This window comes from Tenrec ecaudatus, chromosome X (genome assembly GCF_050624435.1).
Source record: "Tenrec ecaudatus isolate mTenEca1 chromosome X, mTenEca1.hap1, whole genome shotgun sequence".
NCBI classification, from domain to species: domain Eukaryota; kingdom Metazoa; phylum Chordata; class Mammalia; order Afrosoricida; family Tenrecidae; genus Tenrec; species Tenrec ecaudatus.
Genome location: NC_134548.1, coordinates 164,520,969 through 164,544,669, shown reverse-complemented (window position 1 = coordinate 164,544,669; position 23,701 = coordinate 164,520,969). Strand labels below are relative to the sequence as shown.

Below are 23,701 nucleotides of genomic sequence, written 5' to 3'. Positions count from 1 at the left end.
TCCAGCAGGATGGTAAGCCAAGCCTCTTTGGGCATTATTTAGCAGACCTGAAACTTTGTAACCTGTTCCAGTAAGCAATGACCCTGAGCGTTTCTCACAGACATTACAACTTATTAACATCCTTAATAAATCCTTTTAATCACAAATTTTGTCTGTAAGTTTCTGTGTAGCCATAGCAATGGCTATTAGAACCCAGAGAAAGAAAAGAGATCAATTATAGAACAATAATTAAGGTACTGTACTTTCTTTCCCCCCTGTCTCAGGGGAATAATTATTCCTTCTGTCCAGAACTGCCCTAGTGACTAGCCTGGGGTCCACCCTCTGCCTTGGCCAGGATCCTGCTCTAGAAACTGGCCCTCCTCACTCTTGTATTCTGCTCCACTCTTGTCCACAAATGCCTTCAGTTCCGAGAACTAAACACTGCTTTCCACCCGGAAATTGCCCTTCCTAATGGACCACAAGCACCGAAGCTTATGTGTTAACCTTATGGGTTAAGTACTTGGCTTCCAAGGAAAAGGTTCAAACCCATCAGCTGCTCCGTGGGCAAAAGATGAGACAGTCTATTTCTGAAAAGCGCATCAGTCCCAGAAGCTTGATGGGGGCAGCTCTACTCTGTCCTACAGGGTCATAATCATCTCAACAGCCATGACTTTGACTTTGGTCTTGGCCAATGGCCTTAATAACAGCCAACAAGGAATTCCAGGTTCTGGTGCTACGGATCCATGCAGAAATCCATCCCATTGTTTTCACACGAGGGGATACCAAAAATAAATAAATAAATAAAAAACACTGGCAAAAAGCTCTGCGGGGTGTAGCTTTCATAGTCCACATTTTTCCCACAAGGCGAGCATCCAGCAACTTGCGCTGAGTTAGTGCACCCAGTGGCATCGCCTAGAAAGGTTACAGTGAATTTTTTCTCAAAAGCAGTTTCACTCAAACCTTACTTTTTTGTAATGGCCCACTTAAGAGAATAGCTATGTGGCTATGAAATTTTGTTTCCTGCTTTGGGGAAAATTTCCGTAGAAATCACTGTGATGTTGAACATAGCTCATAAGGACAGTATTAGGGGCAAAACTCAAGTGTAAGATTGGTTTTCTCATTTTACAAAAGGTGAAATGCTGATTGATGACAAACCTTATTCTGGATGTCTGTCAACTTGCCAAACGGTTGAAAATGTTGACAAATTTCATGCACCTGTGCTCGAAGACTGACGACAGACCACTGAAGACACGGGGAACTTATCTGCACTATCTTAGAGCGTAGTTCAGCAAATTATAATGGAAGATTTTGGAATGAGAAGGGTTGCTGCGAAATTTGTGCCTCAGGTTCTTATTGATGAAGAAAAAGAGTGTCGAGTGGAAACAATTCCATGGGTGAAGAGACTGCAGACAGTGTAAGAGATAAAAAAATAATAATTTATAAACTATCAAAGGTTTATGAGGGTAGGAGGGTGGGGGAGGGAGGAAACAAATGAGGAGCTGAGGTCAAGGGTTCAGTAATGCTTTGAAAAGGATGATAACATATGGACAAATGTGTTGAATACAATTGATGTGAATTGTTATGAGTTTTAAGAGATCCCAATAAAATGACTTAAAAATAAAAGAAAGAACAGTTCCGAAACGACCCAGACTTTTTCCCCAAGGTCATTACTGGTAAGGAGACATGGTGCTATTCTTATGACCCTGAAAGCAAACATCAATCAATCATCGCTGTTACCTCACCCCCTCCTAAAAAAATTCGTCAAGTGAAATCAAAGATCAAGATGATGCTCAATTTTTTTTTATTTGAGGAGGCTAGTGCATTTGGAGTTTGTTCTACCAGATTAGACTCTTAATAAACCTTTCTGTTTAGAGGCTCTGAAAAGATTGCATAGCAGAATGTGACAAAAGGCATGATCTGTGGCAGATCAGAGACTGGTTTTGCTACCACAACAAAGTACCTGCTCACACAACCATCTCAAATGAGCCAGTTTTTGGCAAAAACAAACAAACAACCCCAGCATGCCTCTCTTTCCCCACACACCTTACTCACCTGATGAAGCACCATGCAACTTCTTTTTGTTTCCTCAAAATAAAAGGGACATGAAAGGACAGCGATTTGATGACTTAGAAGAGGTGGAGAAAAAAATGAGGGAAATGCTGTCAGCCAACCCAACAGTCACGTTCGAAAAATGTTTCCAAGAATGAAGTCACAGATTTGACTAATGTATTAATTGTAATGGAGAGTACTCCAATGAAGGTGATATGGTTGTTTTGTTAAGAAAATAAATAAAATTAAGTACATAGCTTGGAGATGGTTTGGGGGTACCTTCTTGTACAATGATTTCTCCTTCGGATCGCTCCTAAGCTTGAGTTCAATTAAAAAACTGCCATTCCACTCTACAACACCCATATTTAAGTTGTGCTGAGGCCAGAGACAGAAAGGCATCACTACCTTGATGAGGCTCACAATATAGTAGAGGACAGGATACATCGTTATCAGCTAAGGCACCTTGGGAAACATGCTGTAACAGAAGGCTCTAGCAAGCCCAATGGCAGAAGAGTGGCAGAGAAGATGGACTCCTACTGGGGAATGCCAAGGGCTTGTCGAAGGACTTCAGACAGATATTGAAGGACAGATGCTGAGGACAGAGGTCAAGAGAGGGTAAAAGAAATGGTTTGGGGTTGGGAAAATGCGGTATACTCTGGAGGAACATGGAGTGATCTGGTGTGGATGGAGGGTAGGCTCTGCCATGGGAGGCACTGAAGGTCACAGAGTGACATGATCTTTTTTAACTGGAAAGTGGGCGGAAAGTGAAAGAAGGGAAGCCACTTTGGAAGCCACTGCAGCTGATCATGATGTAAATTAGGAAGCACAAGTAGAAATGGGAAGAGAGAGTTGAGATTGACTAAGAAAGGAAAGCACCATTCTGTCAGTTTGTCACAGTGGTAGCTTTTGTGTTACTGGGAGCGATGCCACTGGTGTTACAAATATCAATCAATTCACCCATGGTGGGCAGGTTCCAGCCAAGCTTCCAGACTAAGACATACTGGGCAAAGGGAATAAATAGCTCAATTCTGGTATATCAGCTACTGAAAACATTACAAATAGCAGTGGAACACAGGCTGGTATGGTGCAAGAAAAGGAGCTGCTGAGGTTGGAGGGCAGTGAGAATATGACTGGAGAAGAACTGCTTCCTCAAGCAAGAGTCGACCTGTATTACATGGATGGAGCAAAGCTTTCTGAACCTTCATTTCCTGATAGGGCACAACTCTCTAAGGGAAGAAACAACTGCCAACACCTATTCATAATTTGAACTTGGAATTTATTTAATATGAATCTAGGAAAACTGTAAATAGTCAAAGATGAAATGGAATGCACTTGGACCACCAATGACAGAACGCTTGATTCCATGTATTAAACACTAATGACAGAAAGCCAAATGAGTCATAGAAACCAAAGGCTATTAAAGAGACAGTATAGATGTCAGAAGAGACTCGGAAACTTGTTCCTGAGTGTTGAGCAGCTAAAGCAAATGGAAGAAATGAAGACGTTGAAAACAACATTTTGAAGAGCAACTCAAGAAGGCAATGTACATCACTGCAAGGGTATGTGCAAGGGCCACAAACCAGAAAACGAATGGGAAGAATACACTCAGCAAAGCTCTGGGGGAAAAGAACTGAAGAAAAAACTCAAGTCTGGAATTGTAACTTTGAAGGAGTCTATGGGCAAACTACTGAATGAAAAAAGATGGAAGGAATACACTGAATCACTGTACCACACATAATTGGTTGGCATTTCCATCATTCTCAAGAGGTAGCATATAATCAAGAAGTGATGGCATTAAAAGAAGCGCAGACCATCTGAATGGTTCTCATTTGGAATCTAATCGAGAGGCTGTTATTAGACTAGAACAAGGGACTATCATGGTTTAAAATCAGGAGAGGGGTGTATTAGCGTTGAATCCTTTCACCATATTAAATCTGTATGCTTAGAACATAATCTGAGAAGCTGGACAATATGAAAATGAACACAGCATTGGGATTAGAGGAAGGCTTATGTGATATGCTGATGATACAACCTTTCTTGCTGAAACGGAGGAGGACTTGAAGTGCTTGCTGGTGAAAATCAGTGACCGGCTTTCACTATGGATTACAACTCAATGTTAAGAAAACGAAAATCCACACAATTAGACCAACTGTCCAGACAACATTATAATAAACAAAGATTGAAGTAACCCAAGATGTCATTTTGCTTTGCTACACAATCAAGGCTCATGGAAGCAACAGTCAGGAAATCAAACAATGCATTGCATTGGGCAAATCTGCTGCATAGTATCTCCTTAAAGTGTTGAAGACCAACAATATCACTTTGAGAACTGAGATGTGGCTGATCCAAGCCATGGTATTTTGAATCTCCTCCTTTGAATGCGAAAGTTAGACAACGCATAAGGAAGACCAAACAAGAATGAATGCATTTGAATTATGATGCTGAATCAACAAATATTGAAACTACCATGGATTTCTAGAAGAACAAACAAATCTGTCTTAGAAGAAGTGTAGCCAGAATGCTCCTTAGAAGTGAGGATGGTAAGACTTTGTCTCAACGTCTTTGGACATGTTATTGGAGAGACCAGTTCCTGGCGAAGAACATACATCATGCTTAGTAAAGCAGAGGAAGACCCGCAGAGATGGAAGGACACAGTGGCTGCAACAATGCGCTGACACCTAACAATTGTGAGGATGGCACAGAATGGGGCAGTGCTTCATTCTGTTCTATCTATGTACTTACCCGTTACAAGAATCCACACGATGGCCTTCTAGCAACAACTAGAAAGTAGACCTGACAAGATATAGAAGTGATATCGCTAAGGAAGGCAAGGTAGAAGAGTAAGAAAAAGTTGACTTTAAGTTATCAGGCCTGAGCAACAATGTGAAGGCTGGATTTAAAAGATATTTACACAGGAAAACCTACTGCTTTTGAGGTGATTCTGATGCGGCAATCTTTATGGAAGCAGACTGTCTCATCTGTCTTCTGCAGAGCAGTTAGTGGCTCTGAACTGCCCACCTTCCTATAAGCAGCTGAACAAGTAACCAAAGCACCACCAGGAATAGCTATGGCCACTGGCTGAAATCACCATGGGGAAGGGAATAACATGAGAAGATGGCTGCAGCAGAAAATTGCTAAGAAGCTTCTTTTTCTGGGAAAGACAGAAGCAAGGGAAACTGAAAAGAAAGAATTGAGATAGTGTGGTAACGCAGAAGTAAAGTTGGAAGGATTTGAAGAAGAGGGTGATTACAATTGTTGAATGATAGGGAGCGATTGGGAGAAAGATGGGGCTTTTTACTTGCATAAACATTTAGTTTCAGAAAACCACAAGGGCAATTCTACCCTGTCCTATCGGGTCACTATGGGTCTGCATTGACTTTCTGGCAGTGAGTTTGGTGGTTTTTGTTTAAGGAACAATTGAATGGTAAGAAGATTAAAATGCGTCATTAGCTTTGGACAGTATGGTCACGAGCTCCAAGGAGGTAGATTCAGTAAACCTGGATACTAGAGTGGGCTGGAAGGATAAATCAACTGAAGATGAAGATAGGCTATTCTTTCTAGATGGTTGGCACTGATATGAATAATGGAACTGTACTTAAGGTGAAATCTGACCTCACACCTGACACTCAGTTGTGAATAAACTCAAGGACAGATAGCTAATGCCAGAGGAAGGGGATGGCTGATGTACCTAGATCTTATAACTCAACTCACTGCCATCAAATCGATTCCGACTCATAGCGACCCTTTAGAATAGGATAGTATTGCCTCTTGTAATTCTTTGCAGCAGTAGAAAGCCAAACGCATAACCAGTCTGTCACCACCACTTCTTCAAACCTGCTGTGTGAGTCAGTCTTTCATTTCTGCTCATTTAAAGCAGATCTTCAAAGCCCAAGACAAAACCCTAAATGAACAGTTGTAAATTACACTTCAATTCTTGCTTTCTGATAATTTAGAAGATGCCTTTTCATGGAAATCTTCTCATCTTAACAGCTAAAAAACGTTTACTATACAAACATTTTAAAATCACATATTTCACTATAACTAAGAGGTTTGAAAATATATTCTAACGATACTTTGGGATTACAATGGTATATATTCATGTATGTGTGTGCATTACATATGAAACATAGATTTTAACTATATGTTATACCAAGCACTACATTTTAAATGGTAACCACCCTATAAGTACTTCAAAGGAGCCTTAGTAGTGTAGTGGGCACGCATTGGGCTAAGTGCAAAAAGATCAGTGATTCGAAATCACCAGTTGCTCCTCGGGGAAAAAAAGATGAGGCCCCTAAGAGATGCGGTCTTGGAAACCCATGAGTCAGTCAGCATGGACTTGATGGCAGGGGGTTTGCTTTGGGTATATAAGCACTTCAGAAGCGCCCTGGTGCTGCAGCGGGTTATGCATTGAGCTGCCAACCTCAAAGTAAGCAGTTTACATCCCCTAGCCTCTCTATGAGACCAAGTTGAAGCTGTCTGCTCCTACAGAGATTTACATTCTCAGAAACCCCCAGGGGCAGTTAGACTCAGTCTTATAGCACCCAAACAAGTTGGAATCAACTTGATAGCAGAGATTCTGGCTTTTTATTTTTTGGTATAAATATTTCATATAAATATTTCTAGACCTACTAGGCTTTGGGTAATTGGCCATTAATAATGAATTTCCTTTGACTGAAACAACTACTAGTAAAATATGAGGGAGAGAACTTGCTTCACTAAAAAAATAAACCATAGGCCTTTATTGAAAAAACAGAAATGAACAAAACAAAACCAGAAGACCTGGCCAGGTACAGGGAGAAGAGCTGTAATATAAAGCAGGCCTTCTGCTTAATGATGTATTTCATCACCTTCAGTTTGGCTGGCAGCACACCTACCCCAAGCATTTCTTACAGAATGTGGGTCTCTGTGTAGCTCTGTTTGTTTAGTGTCAACTGGAGGCAGTGTCAAAAGATTGGGAGTAGGGGGATAGTGAGGAAATAGAAGCAGAGAAGGATAGAATGAAAGGTGGCCAAGCCTGAGACTAGGTATGAAAAAAAACCCAATTTTAAGAGCAAGAGTTCTAGAAAGATTTATTTTAGTCACATGGTTAAATAATAATAAAGGAAGACTAATCCAACAGTAGAATAAATAGGGAGGCCAAGGTTTATGTGCACAACACACTTTCTAGACTCCGTCATACTGTAACTACTTAAATGCATAATAAATGTATACTGCCCAATTTATACTAAATGCTACCAAATGATATTTGAAATGTTAGCTTTTAAGAGAAAAACCTACCCTATTCAGATACCCTCTGCAAGACCTATCTCCCATACACATCTGCATTTGAAAAGCATCTTTGCCTACAGGGCATTTAGGCTCCTATGATTTCTTCCTATTTCCAACCAAGCCAGAAAATCCTGACATGCATCACATGTGAGTTGCCACATTGGCAGCACTGGACTCTAGGGCATGATGGTCCAGGGCCGACCGGTCTGCCTCACTACTGCTGCCTTCTTAAAAGAGGGCTGGCCCTGGCAGAGGGCATGCGTGGGTGACAGAGCCCACACTTGTCTAAGTGACGCTCTTGGGCACACACTGGGCTCTGATCAGCCCTGCAGGCGCCGAGGTGCAGCCATCTGTGTGACCCAGACCAGCAGAGGGGAGAAAACCCAGTGATGGACCCCATGCACAGCCCAAGCTGAGGAGAGCCCCGAAGTTTACCAGACTGTGTGCCAGGGGAAATGCGTATTTGGTGAGGATCTCAAACATGTCTCTTCGGCTGTGGCCTTCCTGTTTCAACGCGAACCTCAGGTTTCTCATGTCCTGCAGGCAAAGGAGAATTAGGACAATTCAGTCTGCAAATGCAGTCATGTTCAGGAGCAAAAACCTCTTCCACCTACCTGAAAAGGCAACCCATATAGTCTACCAAGAAAAACTTTTGTTTGCTCTGACATTTCAAATGTCTGACTCAAGAACATCTGAAAAATAGTCCCGTTGTAGCCATAAATGTACATCCAGGACAAAGCAACAAGAGGTAAACAGAGGACAGAGCTAAAATGCACTCCACAAGAAGAGTACACTAACCTTGCCTCGCACCTGCTCTCAAGTGTCTGCCTTCTTTACCTGGCTTTGGGGGCATTTGATTGCAAACCTACCATAAAAATCTACAAGTTCTTTCCCTCTCCTCTCAGGCCTTTGCTTTGGAGCCTCATTTTGAAAAGCAGAAAAGGAGTGGCATTGTACACTCTTACCCTAGTCTTCTAAAGCATGTATTTTAAATGTACTCTGGTAAAGCTATCAAAATGAAAGCATGCACCTTCCCAACCTTTTTGACCTGTACATGCACTTCAGGGACATTATGTTCGTTATATTGTGCAACCCTCACCATTACCCAGTTCCCAATGATCCATCAGCCTTCACAGCTGCAGCAATTTCCCCTGCCTTCGTTCTCCCACTCCTGATACCCACTGATAAACCTGGTCTCTGTGTATTAGCTACCTCGAAATATTTCAGAGACATGGGATCATACAGTATTTGTCTTTTGATGGGAAGCTTAGTTCCCTCAGCATCCCGTTTGCCAGGCTCATCCATGTGAGAGCATGGATCAGGACTTCATTGGCCCTGAGAACAGAGTAGTGCTCCATTGAAAGGAGGGCCCAAGTGTTGGGAAGCCAGTAGGCATCTGCTGATGGACATTTGGCCTGTTTCTACCTTTTGCCTACTGTCAACAGTGCTGCAATGAACCCTGCTTGAGGCCCTGTGGTCAAGCCTTCTGGGTGCATACCTAGGAGGGGTATTGCTGGGTCAGATGGTCATTCTATGTTTAACTTTCTCAGAAACCTGCACACTGGTCTCCTTTTTTTGTTGTTGTTTTGTTTTTACAGTGGCTGCACCATTGAAGTAATATAGTTTTACTTTCTATATAGAGTACATTAGGTACCTCTCGTAGTGACTGCTTCCAGGACCTAAATTTTTAGGACCCAAAGCAGATTTAACAAGTAGCTTCAAGTACAGACATCTTTAGTAAATTCAAGGTTAGACACCTTTCTTGAAACTGAATCCAATAAAATACTGCTGGCCATGCCATCGATTCCAACTCACAGCAACAGAGCAGAAGTGCTCCAACGGGTGTCCTAAAGCGGAGACTGTACAGAAGCGGACTGTCACAGTTTTCTCCTACACAGCTGCTGGCTGGTTGGTTCAAGCCCTGTATCTTTCAGTTAGCAGCCATGCTGCACCAGCTTTCCTTCTGAACTAAAGAGGTTCCTTTAAATGCCAACTGCTACAGATGGTGGCTCCTGAGCCTTCCCAGCTCTAGAATTTTGTGCTTTCATTTTGAAAAGAACAGAAGAAATCCAACAACAGATACAACCGCTTTAAAGTGGTTTACCAAAATCTACCTGCAGAAATTGGAAATATTCGTTGTTGGCCCATGATGCAGCGCAATCATCGCATGGATGAAAAGGCTGCTCCGATGAAATGCTATCTTTACTAGGCACGGTTAGTCGGCAGCTACAAAGTACAGGACTTTATTGGTCAAGAGCCCTCTGAGATCACGGACCTGTGAGGAACCTTTTGCTTAAACAGTCATGCACCAACGGATAACTCTGTAACATCATTCTCTTAGCAACTCGGTCAGAAATGAGGTCATTTCTTAATACATATTTATTTTGTTCCATCAGTAATTCCAACAACTACTTTCAATGTGCCAAAGCAGAAATAATTCAAAGCAACTGCTTTTTGCCATCCAATTCAGATCAAATTAAAAGGAAGAAGAAATTAGTAGTCCATCTTCCCGCTAAGAAATTTGAAATAGAAAAGCTAAATGACTCGTAGGCAACAGATTACCAAATCTTTACCGGAAATAAGAGTACATACTAAGCAGTAAGTTCTACCTGAGATTTCTGAGTTTAACCCACGAGGAAGTATGCCTGGGAAAGAGCCTTTCCATACACCCTCAGTCCATTCAACTACCCTTTGAGTTGTTCAGAAACCTTTAGTCAAAGGGTCAGAATGTACTTTGTCTTATTCATTTGGGGGAGGGAATCAATATTTTACTGTTTTCCCAATTGTAATGCAGTCAATAGAATTTTTACGAATTATAGGAAATACTTCAGAATCATGAAACTAACACATTCATTCTGCTCGGGTACTTACTTTACTATAACCCTTTACATGCCATAGGCCCTTTAATGCCAAAGACAAAAACCTTCCTTAAAAGAAAATCCCCATCTTACAATGATAGAAATAAGGCAACAGATATTGCTGACGGTTGCACAACAAGCTTCACATAACCGATTGTCAGTAATTTGTACATGAAAAAATGTTAATTCAGCAAAGTTGTGATATATGTATTTACAAGAATAAAAGATAATTTTAATATGGGAATCTCTCTCTCTCTCTCTCTCTCTATTATATATATATCTCCCCCCCAAAGGGTAGACAGTAGCTGGGATTGTAGGTAAGGTAGCTCATACATCAAAACATAAACAGAAAAACTAAGGTGGGAAGTAATGGGGAATTTGCAACTTAAGTTTAATAATACAATAACCCTTTGGTCCCTGCTAGGATGGATTAGTCGTAATCTTTTATGAAGCCAAGATCAAACATCCTATTGTATTCATAATACTAGCATACACAGAGTTTTGTTTTTATTTTTTAAATCAAAGTGCATGAAACTAGGAAAAAGCCACTTGGGCCCTAACTCAGACTCCTCCATTGACTCCCTGGGTAATCCCAGACAAGTCATTTCATTTTGTCAAGGCTTCCTTTCCACATGTGGAGTATGAAGGACTTTATGTCTTGTAGGTGAGCTTTTCTATGGCCCTTGAGCTAAGAATGTGTTTTCAAGTTTTTAAGGATTATAGAAAGGCCATCACCACTAAGAAGAGTATGTGAACGAGCTCCAATGGAACCCATCAAGCCTAATAGATTGCTTATGGGGCCCTTTACAGAAGATTTTCCAACTAGATGAATGCTTCAGTCATCACAGATGCTTTAAAGTCCCATGCTTGTGGGTCCAAACCTTCAGAGCCTTTCTCATAGTTGGGTCTGGAACAGAACCCAAAGATCTACATTGTATTGTTTCCCAGGTCCTCTTGGTGCCTAGCTAGGCTTGACAACCACTGGAACAGATGACCACCCAAAGTCCCTCCCAGCTCTTCCCAGCGTTGAACATTATCCTACAGACTGCAGGCTTCTGAGAGCCAATAGCTAGAAGGCAGGGACCTTGTCAGAAGGCTCATTCTACTGTTTACAAAACGATTACCTCACCGTGTTTGAATCTCAAGTTTGCCATTTCTCGTGTGACCTTAGCTAATGTACAGAGTTCTTCTGATCTTCAGGCTAACCTACTCATAAGATGGGGGCCCCACTACTTCTGGGTGGTATCTGGACTGACACAGATGCTCAATTAAAGAGTTACTATTATAAACAAACTAGTTATTATTATACACTTGGCTATCAACAAATCTGCGCCACTCATCATCCTGAAACAAAATGTTAGGCCACTGCCTTTTAAAATTATCTAAGGAAGACTTACAAAGGTTGTTAGAGTGGAGGACATGGGCTGTACACAAAGGGACAGGACTCTTGGACTCCTCCTTCCTTTCATAAAGTGAGGACTTCCTTATCAAGGGACACCAGGAACAGACATCAGGAAGAACTCAAAAGTTGAAAAGTGTTTTATCTATAAAGTTTTTCTAAGCTGAACAACTGCATTTCACTCCTCATACTGAGTAACACAAGCAGATTCATTTCATGGGAACTACTCCCCTCGGCCATTCTGTTTTTCAGGTTGTTAACATATCAAAGGAAGGTTTCTTTTACACACCAAGGCATATAAAAATTTATTTTCAGATACTAACGCACATTTTAGTGAAAATTAAAAGGAACCAAGAGTGTAATTGGAATATAGCAAATAAGCCATCTTAATAAAAATGATAATGTTTTATCACCTTTTTTCAAATAAGGAGAATGGAGAAACCATCCAGAAAGAAGTAGGTTCCTTCATGTCCTGTGGCTTCTTTTCCCAGAGGGAAACAAGGGAAAGGCCAGTTGTCAAGCCCCACCTTCCATTTTGGCAAAATGGGGTTTGAATCACCCAGTTCAATGAAGAACTTACTTTGTTTCTGTGGCGTCTAGTAAATATAATCTGTAACATTATCTCTTGATGCTGTTTACAACGGAAATGTTCTCTTGGACTTAAGACTTCATGTTTCACAGAAGGCAAAGCTTGCTCGCCCTAGCTCATCTTTGGACGTATGGCTGAACTATCCTGTCAAGCATTTCCTCCCACCACCATTCCTCTGGTCATGTCCACCTCCACAAATCTCTCTGACCTTCGGAGGCCAAATCTTACTTCCCCATTCTGGGAAACATGGTCTTCTTTGCATCATCCATTTTGGAAAGCTCGCCCCCGAATAAAAGTTTGAAGAGCTATTTCAAGCATCTAAGATGGACAAGGGTCTTTATGATCTCTTTTGAAACCCATGTTCACTTTCTACTAGCATTCAACACCCATGTGCCTTTTTCTTTGGGTAAGAAAGAATTGAGTCTCTTACTTTACAAGTAATATCTAGACCATAGGAATTTTCTCCTCTACTTGTCGCGCCTCCCATTTTTTCAATTCTTGAGATCACACCCAGAGGAACATCAAGTATTAGAGCAGAATCCTGTAATGAACAAAAAGACAAAGTAAGTAATATTGAAGGTATTAAATATATACAAATAAATATAGGTGATATAATTACAACATCAAAAACATATCTAAAAATACCACTCTACCACCACCACCATCATCACCACATGCTTTCAGGGAAATGTTCACGTTGGCCCTTTGTGAATGAACACGTGACCTAGATCACATGTGAAAGAGAAAGCATTACGGGAGCCAACTGTGCAATCAAAACAGACGTCTCAACAGGGCCTGATTCTCACTACCAACAGAATAACAACTACACACCAGGCTACAGAATTCCAGGGCCTCCATGACAATGGGTCTCTGAAGACAATCGGTCTCTTCCATGGCAACCAGTGGGACAACACTGAACACCATGAGTTTTCCAACATCTTGTCGACACTCAGGCCTATGAGCTTTGTCCAAGGCGTTCACTTGCCCTGGGACAGTCTATCTTTTTCCATCTCCCCCAATTCTCCCCAAATTCTGGTTCAGCAGGGCTCACTGTTGAGGAAGCCTTGCTTCTCACTTCGCTTAGGTCACTTCCTCTTCTGCAGTCCCATGGCTGGACATGGACTGCTGCTAAACCACTGGCTTCATTTTGGGTTTTCAGCCATGCATTTACATGTCTGTATTAAATGAGAAACCCACATCTGGAAGGAGCACCTGTTTTAGTCATCGGTTCATTTCCCAAAGCACATGATCCTTGACACATAGCAGCACTTTTCAATGCAGGGTGCAGCTGGCTCATCGATTGCTAGCAGGATAGAGCCATGCATGGAGTCATACAGCAATCATACATCAAGCCCATCACAATAGAATCCCTCTTCTGTGCCAGGTCCTACAATAGGGAGGGGGGGCTTGACATGCACTGTCTCATTTTATCTAAGACATAAGAAAATCTACTTGCCAACGTGGCATCCGAAATTGTAACACTTTCCAGTATCTTGCACAGTAAATATGGAGCAGCTCTGATATTCAAGTTAAGGTTTGGTGACACACATCTAAATGTTCCTTCTCTTTGACCAAATTATTTCACTTCCTAGAACTTATCTTGACGATCACTCAACAGAAGGCGAAAAGCAATGGGCGTAAACTGCTTAAAGGAGCTAGAGGTGGACATCAGGGTAGAGAAAATTAGAGTTAACAAACAAAATTGAAGAGGCATGAAGCTATCTCAATAATTATGGCACATGGAAAAATTAACTTAACTGGGGGAAAAAGCAGCATCCACAATATCTGTGACTGCAATAATGTAAAATATACATTCACCTGAAGGAAGACAGGAAGGGCACATTGTTTTAACACAAAATTTAGGTTTTGACAATAAAAAGGGAAAAACTTGCTTGAATTTGTATTCTTTAAACATTTCCCTTGGGAAGAAATTTTCTTCTTACTTTAAATGCTTCTTCTTAAAATGATAGGAAAATTTCTCTAGAAATTCACAAAGCTGGAAGATGATGGTAGCCTAGAATACAACTCAAAGTCAAAACTGAACTACTGATACACACAGCAACTTGGATGAATTGTAAGGACATCATACTAAAGTGAAAACAGCCAATCTCAAAAGGGCACACACTGTATGATTTCCTTTATCTGAAAGTGACAAAATTGGAGAGATGGAGGGCAGGGAAACGGTTGCCAGGAGCTGTGAAGAGGGAGGGTATGGCTATAAGGGGGCAGGTGGCAATAGTAGTTATGTGTTGGGCTGCTAGAAGCCACAAGGTAAGCAGTTTGAAACCAAGAGCCACTCTGAGGGAGAAAGATCAAGTTTTGTATTACCGGAGATTTGCAGTCATGGAAACCCATTGGGGCAGTGCTAGCCTGTCCTACAGTGTTGCTGTGAGTCAGCATCAAATCTATAAAGGTTGAAGTGGCTAAAGTTTACCCAAAGTTCAGGGAAACAGTTCATGTTCTTTTAATTCAATTTTCCAAGAACCTTTTGAAGCACCTTAATGTATATTTCTGTGTATTTATTTAACACAAACTAAAATATAAGACAAGGACTGGTACTAAGAGTATTTTGACTCAATGCCAGTGAGTGAATGAGTATGAGGGAACGCTTAAGATGACAGATTGTTGGTGGCAGTTATATAAACCTATACATGGAATCAAATGCTAAACAATTATATACAGATGCAAGATTAAGTGCATGCGCAAACAGATGAAAACTGGTATCCCAGTTCATTTCACAGTGCCAATCAATTTCCTGTTATTGATAAAGCAACATAGTTACTGGGGGGACCTGAGTGATAGGTAGGGAGCTCAACTGCTGCAGTGATTACAGCATTTGGCTGGTCAGTGTTTCAAACTCACCAGAGGAAAGATGAGGCAGTCTGCTTCCCACATAGACTTATCAGCCCTGGAAATTCTGAGTAGTTCTAATTTGTCCTACGGGTTGGTATGAATCAGTATCGACTTGCCAGCAGTGGGTTCAGGTACATGGAGCCACTGTGTGTTCTTTGTTAAGTTTTTATAAACAGTTCTAATTAAAAAGTAAGTGACAAGTTAAAGAATATTTTTATGATGGTGTAGTAAAAAGAGCACACAGCAGAAAATGGGGCACTGAGACGAAACACAGGTCTCAGACAAATGAGACTACACGTTCTTCCTGAATGACAGGTTCAAGATCAGATAACTCAGTAGAAGATCCAGAAACAGGAAATAGGAAAATTAGCCAAGCTCTATAGAAACCCGAATCTTTACTATATAAATACCATGAAACATTTACAGATTCTCAAAAGTCCATCCTAATTCAAACTCTCGCGCCACTGTCCTGACAGATAGTTTACAAAGCATGTACTCTCGTTCTCCAGTGCATGCTCGCTCACTGCCACTGAGTCAATTCTGACTCACAGTGACTCGAGAAGATATGGTAAACTGACCCTGTGGGTTTCCAAGACTACGCCTTGTTAAGGAGTAGAAAGCCTCATGTTTCACCCACAGAGCAGCTGGTGGTTTTGAATTTCTGACCTTGGGGCTGCTAGCAGCCCACTGTGCCATGATTGCATACCAAGTAACAAAAATTTTACTGGGCACTGGACATCCATGAGGCTAAGTAGGATGCAGACACTACACTTGGGGATGGCATAGGACTAGGGGATTCAGGGCCCGGTTAGGGAGATGGGATGTGTACAGCAGTAAAGGAACACCAAGGATTGCTGGAACATTTCCTCTTGCAGAGCCCTCAGAAGGAAGCAGGACCTTGAATTTGGATTTCTAGAAAATAAACTTCTGTTCTTTAAAGACACCCAACTTTGAGAGATTTTGTGACGGCAGCTCTAGGACCCTAATCCCAGCTATCAGAGGGTAGCATATGTATTTCTGATTGAAGCAGATAGTGGGAAGGTTCTGTGGTGATGCTGGCATTAAAGAGGTGCCTTAGAGGACAGAATGTTGCCATTTGGAGACTGGCCTTTTGGAGGCAACCAAAACCCGAACTTACTGCCATTGAGTCGATTTTGACACATAGCAACCCTGTAGGACAGGGTGGAACTGGCCCTGTGGGTTTCCGAGACCAGAATTCTTTAAGAGAGTAGAAAGCCTCATCTTTCTCCCATGAATCAGCTGATGGTTTCCAACTGCTGACCTTGTAGCCTGCAGCCCAATATGTCACCCACTATGCCACCAGGGCTCTTTCTAGAGGCAACAGTGATATCAAATACACACGAGGACATACAGGGATTTTCTTAAAATCACAAAGCATAGGGCTGTATTTAAAACACGGTATCTCAGTGGGATCAGAAATAAACTATTTAATACATAATTTACAGGTTGAGGGAGAGGCACACAGGCAGGGGACAGACCAAGCCCAAAGATACAAATACAGCATACCAACATAAAGAAGAGGAACAGGGGAGCGGGGAGGACAAGGGGACAAAAAACAGTGAGGGGGGAGACAACGAGATTGGGGGGGGGGGCAGGGAGAGAGAGAGAGAGAGAGAGAGAGAGAGAGAGAGAGAGAGAGAGAGAGAGAGAGAAAAGACAGCAAGCATCCTGGCGTACCAAGCTTCAAGGAAAACGTCCCTGCTCAGAGCAGCCAATGCACAGAGAGGACCAAAGGGTCAGCCTCACCACAAGACACGCCCCCTTACTGACTGACCTACAGTGCTACGGGGGCAGCACCGGAAACACGGTGTGGGAACCGTGCCCGATCTGACCACCCCCACACACCAGGGCGTAGCACAAGGGAGCACAACAGAGCAGCATGGGGAGCAAAGCAAGGAAGTCCCCAAATAATTCTGAAAAAAGACTTTGAACTTGTGGGGGCAGGGTTTGGCACTGCATCAGACCCAATAGGAAAACATTCATAAGGGTCAGCAGACAGACCTGGAACTATTCACAGGCTTTAAAAAAAATCTTTATGTCTATCTATATAAATAGGCAGGATAAACAATCCCAAGGAGAAAACAACGGGACCAATGATTCTGGCGGAACATGGGAGAGGAAGAGGTGGGGGGGGAAAGGATGGGGGGAGCCAGCAAACCCAGGGACAAGGGAACAACAAGCAAGCTAAAATCTATGGTGAAGAGGGCATTCGATCAAGTGCAATGTAGCCAAGAGGATGTACAGAGAGCCGAATGAAGGTCGAACATGATAGTGGGACAAGTGGAAAGTAAAAGGACATAGAAGAAAGAACTAGGAGGCAAAACACATTTACAGAAGTATAAACATAGACATGTACAAATGTAAATAGATTAATAAATAATGATAGGGATATAGGTCTATGTGTATATATATTTATAGGTAAAGTATTAAGGTAGCAGATGGACATTAGGCTTCTAATCAAGTCCTCCCTCAATAAAAGAACACTCTGTTCTAATAAAGTGACATTCTGTGATGCTCACCTTCCTGACATGATTGCTGAAGGCAAAATGGATATATTAGCTAATGTGAAGAAAGCTGATGGTACCTGGCTATTACAAGATCTAGGGTGTGGGGTCTTAAAGACTTGAAGATAAACAAGCAGCCATCTAGCAGGGAAGCAACAAAGCCCACATAGAAGAAGCACACCAACCTGTGTGATCACAAGGTGTCAACAGGATCAGGTATCATGCATCAGAAGACACAAAACAACCATTTGGATGCGAAGAGGGGGGTTATAGTGGAGACCCAAAGCCCATCTGTAGACAATTGGACATCCCCTGACAGAAGGGGCACAATGCAAGGAGCAGCCAGCCAACGTTCAGTATAGCATCGACGAAACACACATTCCTCTAGTTCTTTAATGCTTCTGTCCCCCCACTATCATGACCCCTGTTCTACCTTGGAAATCCCGCTAGACCAGAGCATGTACACTGGTGCAGATAAGTTTTCCACCCACAGAATCCAGGACAGATAAACTATTTAGGACCAATAATGAGAATATCAATACCATGAGGGTAGGGGAAGGTGGGGGGGGTAGGAGCAGGCAACTGATCGCAATGATCAACGTACAACCCCAACACCCCACCCCGCCCAACCAACACCACCACCACCCCACCCAGGGGATGAACAACAGAAACATGGGTGAGGAGACACAGTGGATGGTGTTAAGTATGAAAATAAAAATAATTGATGAATTATCAAGAGGTCCCAAGGGTGGCGAGCTGAGGGAAGGAGGGAAAAAAAGAGGAGCTGATACCAAGGGCTCAAGTGGAAAGAAAATGATGGCAACATAGGTACAAATGTGCTTAATACAATTGATGTATGGACTGTTATTAGAGTTGTAAGAGTTACCAATAAAATGATTAAAAATAAATAAAATAAAATAGGGTGTTTTACCTTACCATTTGATCCCCCTTTTAGACTACCTTTAAATTTGTTCTAGTTTTTAATATTTTCTGCTTTCTTTTTGGTTGAGGTTTTCTGTTTTATTTTCTTGTTGCTGGAGTTTGGGTTTGGGTTGGTTTGGTTGGTTTTGTTTTTCGTATTTATTCTGTCTATGAAATCTAGGAGAGATAAATCTATAGAGACAGATCCTAAATTAATGGTTTCTTGGGGGTCTGGCAGGGAAAGTTAGGGGGAAATGGGGATTTCTTAACAATGATTACAAGATATTAGAAAATAAGAAAATGTTCTAAAATTGATTGTGGTGGTTGAACAACTTTTAATATGACTGAATTACTAAATTGTGCAGTATGTGAATTATGTGTCAATGAAACTGTTAAAAAATAGTGTGTCTGGGAACTACCTGAAGAGTAGGATTGGGGAGGCTAGGGCCTGTGGAAGGCAGTCTATGAAAAGAATGGGCGTGACCAGAATGGCACTGCATGAGGATCCCTCTGAAGTATTGAGCATTGAGGATTCAATAGAAGGGGCCACACCCAGTAATCACAAAGGCTAACGTTTTGGTGCAAGGGAAATTTTATGAAGATCCAAAATGGGAGAGTAACTGAGGCACGAAGCAAAGAAGCAGGTCTAAGAGTCTGTTGAGCAACTGGTTTGAGTCAGCAATGACTGATTTAGACCCAGGTAACTAGGATTAGGGTGGTCCCACCAAGAGATGTAAGGCACACCACAGGACAGGGTTTTGGAGAGAGAGAGAGCACTGTCAATTTTAGACCTACTGAGTTTGAGGTTATGATACATTAACCACATACAGATATTCTGGAAGAAGCTGAAACACACAACTTGATGAAGTTCCAAAATCACCTCAAACCCAAGATGTCCAGAAATAACCAGGCCTTCTTCTCTCTCCAAACTATATATTTCTTCAAGGATTTTTTAAAAATCATGGTGACTGGCACTCCACCCTCCCAGTTACGAAAGCTAGAAACCTATGAGTCACTCTCTCAAAAGTATCCTGAGTCCAATCTCTCAGGTCCACTTCTCAGATCAGTTTCCAATCTATCACCCTTTCCTTGTCTACCAGCAACTTCTCTGGACCAAGGCAACAACCTCAGTGGTCTCTTGGTGCTCACATCTGCTCCCCTATAATTTTTGCTCCACACTACAGTCACGCTGATCTTTTATGAATGCGGAGCTATCACTCTGAAACCTCTGCTATGCCACGTTGAAAGTCTCACAGCACTGAACTCTCGAAACCCTAAATCCTTAACAAGGTCAACGAAACCTATGCCATCTAGCCACTACCTACCTCTCCTGCTTTACCCCTCACCAGACTTCCCCCAGACTCTGATCACACTGCAACCAAAAGCCTTTCACTTGCTGCTTCCCTGGCTCCCCAGCCCTCCCTCTCTATGGCAATAACCCCTATTCGATCTCTTGACCACAGTTCACCATTTCTTCAGGATACTTCCCCAGGTTCCTCAAAGTACTGCCCTCCTATACTAAGCCACACAATACTTAACTCAGCTTGATTTTCTATCTTTTGGTGTCATTATTTGATTAGCATCTATTGACCCCATGAGAACAATCAGCTTTATTAGTGAGACACTGTACCTGATGTGCCCACCATCATCGCTTCACAACTGCTACAGGCGTCCAAGGGATCTCAAATAATCAATAAAATACTTGCCCAGTAAATCCACTGCTAGGTATCTAGCAAAACCCAGGGAGGCAAAGAGCTACTTGTATGCCCCAAAGCATCGCAGCATTGTTTGCAGTAGCAACCCAGTGTGGCAATCAACAGATGGAGAAACAAAATGCGGTACATACAACAGGGCACTGTGTCTCCATTAAGAGAAATGAAGTTTTGATGCTCACCACACAGGAATGAAACTTGAAAACACACTGTGCTCAGTGAGAGAAGCCAATCACAAAGGAAAACTATTGTATGATGTTACTGTGTGAAATACTTGGAATACACAAATGCATAGATAGTTTAAACTTTGGGGTGAGTGGCTTGGGAAATGTGGAATTATTACCTAAGGAGTACTAAGTTACTGGATAGGGGGTCAATGGATAGTGGTGATGGTTACGTAACACAGTAAACGGAATTAATGTCACTAAATGGTATATTTATAATAGCAAATGTTTTGTCATACATATATTACCACGCTAAAAAAATACACTTGCTTGGGAGTATGTTAAAGAAAAAACAAAAGAAGGAAAGATTGGAACTGGGGCTAGAGATCTGGAAAGCAACTGACAATGGAGGAGGAGGTGGAAGGTGAGGACAAACTTCTGGAAGAATATATAGTAAGATTTACAAAGTGGGAGAAGAGCCAGGAATGCCTGATCGAATGACAAAGCAAGTTCAAATGCAATGGAGACATTAAAATGCCGAGGACTCAGCCAAGGCCATTGGAATTGACTTGGGAAGAGCACTTGCAAAAGGGAACAGAAGCCAGGCCACAAGAAGTTAAGGAGGCAAGAATCCGGAAGGGGAAGCAGCATGTGTGGACTAATTTTTAAAGAAGTTCAACAGAGAAAGGGAAGAAAAGCGAGAGTGGCATCAGGGAGTAACAGGGATGCATGAAGGTACTGTTAGCAGGAAGAAGACTTGAGATGATCTGAAGGATTGAGGGGAGGGGGGTGGCTGAGAGAGGCAAAGAAAATGGAAGATGAAGAACAATCCACAGGACATTAGGCTTCCAGAAGATATAAAAGGCTCTAGACCAGTGGTTCTCAACCTTCCTAATGCCACGACCCTTTAAACAGTTCCTCATATTGTGGTGACCCGGCCCCCAAACCATAAAATTATTTTTGTTGCTACTTCATAACTGTAATTTTGCTACTGTTATGAATCAGGTGATCCCTGTGAAAGGGTCATTCGACTTCCAAAGGGTCTGACCACAGGTCGAAAAACGCTGCTCTAGACAGAAAGACCAAGTGGAGGGACTGACTTGAGAAAAGTACCATCTAGTTCTTTCATCTATGATAGGAAGGAAGGAAGGAAGGAAGGAAGGAAGGAAGGAAGGGAGGGAGGGAGGGAGGGAGGGAGGGAGGGAGGGAGGGAGGGAGGGAGGGAGGGAAGGAGGCGAAGACAGACTGATGTAGGTTAGGGGTGGGGATAGGGGAGCTAAAAGATTTTAACTTTGTAACAGAGCAAGAGACAAGGCTGGTCACTGATGTGGTGAGAGCCATAATGCGAAGTCAAACTGAGATGAAAAGATTTGTCACGGCAGTCATGAGCCCTTGTACGAGGCCTGATAGTCTGAACTTGTAGTGGAACAAACCAATGAATTCAACCTGTAACATGACCTTGTTGGTTACCGCCAGTGCTCAGTCACCCACAGACAGTAGACTTTACCCAGATTTGAGGATTGGTAAATGGATAATGCTATAGAGGATATGGGGCAAAAAGAACTAGGGGCATTAGCAGGATTGCTTTAACCTTAAAATAGCAATTGCTTTGCAGCACCAGTATGATTGATGTTGAGAAGTTTAAAAACACAACAGGGATCTGATCTCACTATGTTTCTATTTATGGACATACTAGGATGGGTTTTTTAAAAAAATTATTATAGCATAAGTAGTGTTTCAACAGGAGCCCTGGAGGCATCGAGGTTACACATTGGGCTTCTAACTACAAGGTCGGCAGTTCAAAACCACCAGTGGCTCCTCAGGAGAAAGACAGGACTTTGTACTCCTGTAAAGAGCCTTGGAAACTCACAAGGGCAGTTTTACCCTGTCTTATAGGGCCACTATGAGTCAGCATCAACTCGATGGAAGGGTTTTTCCTTAGTGTTTTATCATTTTTAAAATGCAAAGATTACTGAATCCACTCAACAGAAGGACTTCGAACAGGCCAGATTGTGTTCAGGAAAGGAGTCCTGGTAGTGTAACAGTTAAGCATCTGTCTGCTAACCAAAAGACTGGCAATTAGAACCTAACTATTGGCTCCAAGGGACAAAGAGACGACAACCTCTGAAACCCCACAGAGAATTCTAGTCTGTCACATGGGGTTGCTATGAGTAAAAAAAATGACTCAATAGCACTTAACAGCATACCTGCGGGATTCCATTTGTTCATGCTATTACTGAAAGGGCCTGACCTTCTCTTTGGGGAATAATATATCTGGCTTTGAAATATCCTCAATGGAATGTAAACTTTGCCTCCTTTCCAAGTGGTACCTAAGGTTTATGGCTCTCATTAAAGCCAACTACAGAGATTATGGAACCCAAGGCACTTGCTTGATGTCCACCTCTTGAATGGAATTATACACAGCCCATCTGAAGCTCATTTCAGAACCCCAGTATCTGAGAGACAGACTCCAAAGGGCATGCGCAGGCTTCCACTCATCTGTAGTCGAATACTAGCTGTATTATTAAGCCATCACAACACAACGTAGACAGAAGAAGCTTCATCGTCTTATTTCCTCACAGAAATACCTGTACTGAGTAAAATCTAAATTGGCTAAATTAATGATATTATCAACAGATTACTGTATGACACATGGGGATGATTTATAATGTTCCATATCATAAAATAATGATGTCTCTAAAGTGGACCAGAAACAGATATAAACTATAGATATATAATTGGATTTTGGGCTTACACTTAATCGTAACCCTAATCTAAGAACAATTAGTTCTTTTTTTCCCCTTAAAAATTAGTTTATTTGGGGCTCTTACAACTCTTATAACGATCTGTACATCCATTGTGTCACGCACATTTGTACATATGTTGCCATCATCTATTTCAAAACATTTTCTTTCTACTTGAGCCCTTAGTACCAACTGCTCATTTTTTTCTACCCTCCTACCTTCATGAACCCTTGATAATTTAGAAATTATTATTAATCATTTTATTAGGGGCTCATACAACTCTTATCACAGCCCATACATACATCAAATGTGTAAAGCACATTTGTACATTCATTACCTCATCATTCTTAAAACATTTGCTCTCCACCTAAGCCCCTAGCATCAGGTCCTCATTTTCCCCCTCCCTCCCCACTCCCCGCTCCTTCATGAACCCTTGCTAATTTATAAATTATTACTTTGTCATATCTTGCCCTGACCAACATCTCCCTTCACCCACTTTTCTGTTGTCCGTCCCCCAGGGAGGAGGTCACATGTAGATCCTTGTAATTGGTTCCCCCTTTCCAACCCACCCTCCCTCTACGCTCCCAGTATCGCCACTCACACTGAAAGGATCATCCGCCCTGGATTCCCTGTGTTT

The 23,701-nt window shown here is 42.0% G+C and overlaps 1 protein-coding gene across 1 annotated transcript in view; it reads right to left on the bottom strand.

The window, feature by feature from the left end:
* Positions 1–23,701, bottom strand: part of MTM1 (myotubularin 1) — a 132,154-nt gene that overhangs the window by 57,690 nt on the left and 50,763 nt on the right. The window contains exons 5-6 of the mRNA XM_075538702.1: positions 12,576–12,686; positions 7,735–7,836 (exon numbers count right to left, since the gene is read on the bottom strand). Of these exons, the coding sequence (XP_075394817.1) occupies positions 7,735–7,836; positions 12,576–12,686 (213 nt within the window). The remainder of the gene's footprint in view (positions 1–7,734; positions 7,837–12,575; positions 12,687–23,701) is intronic.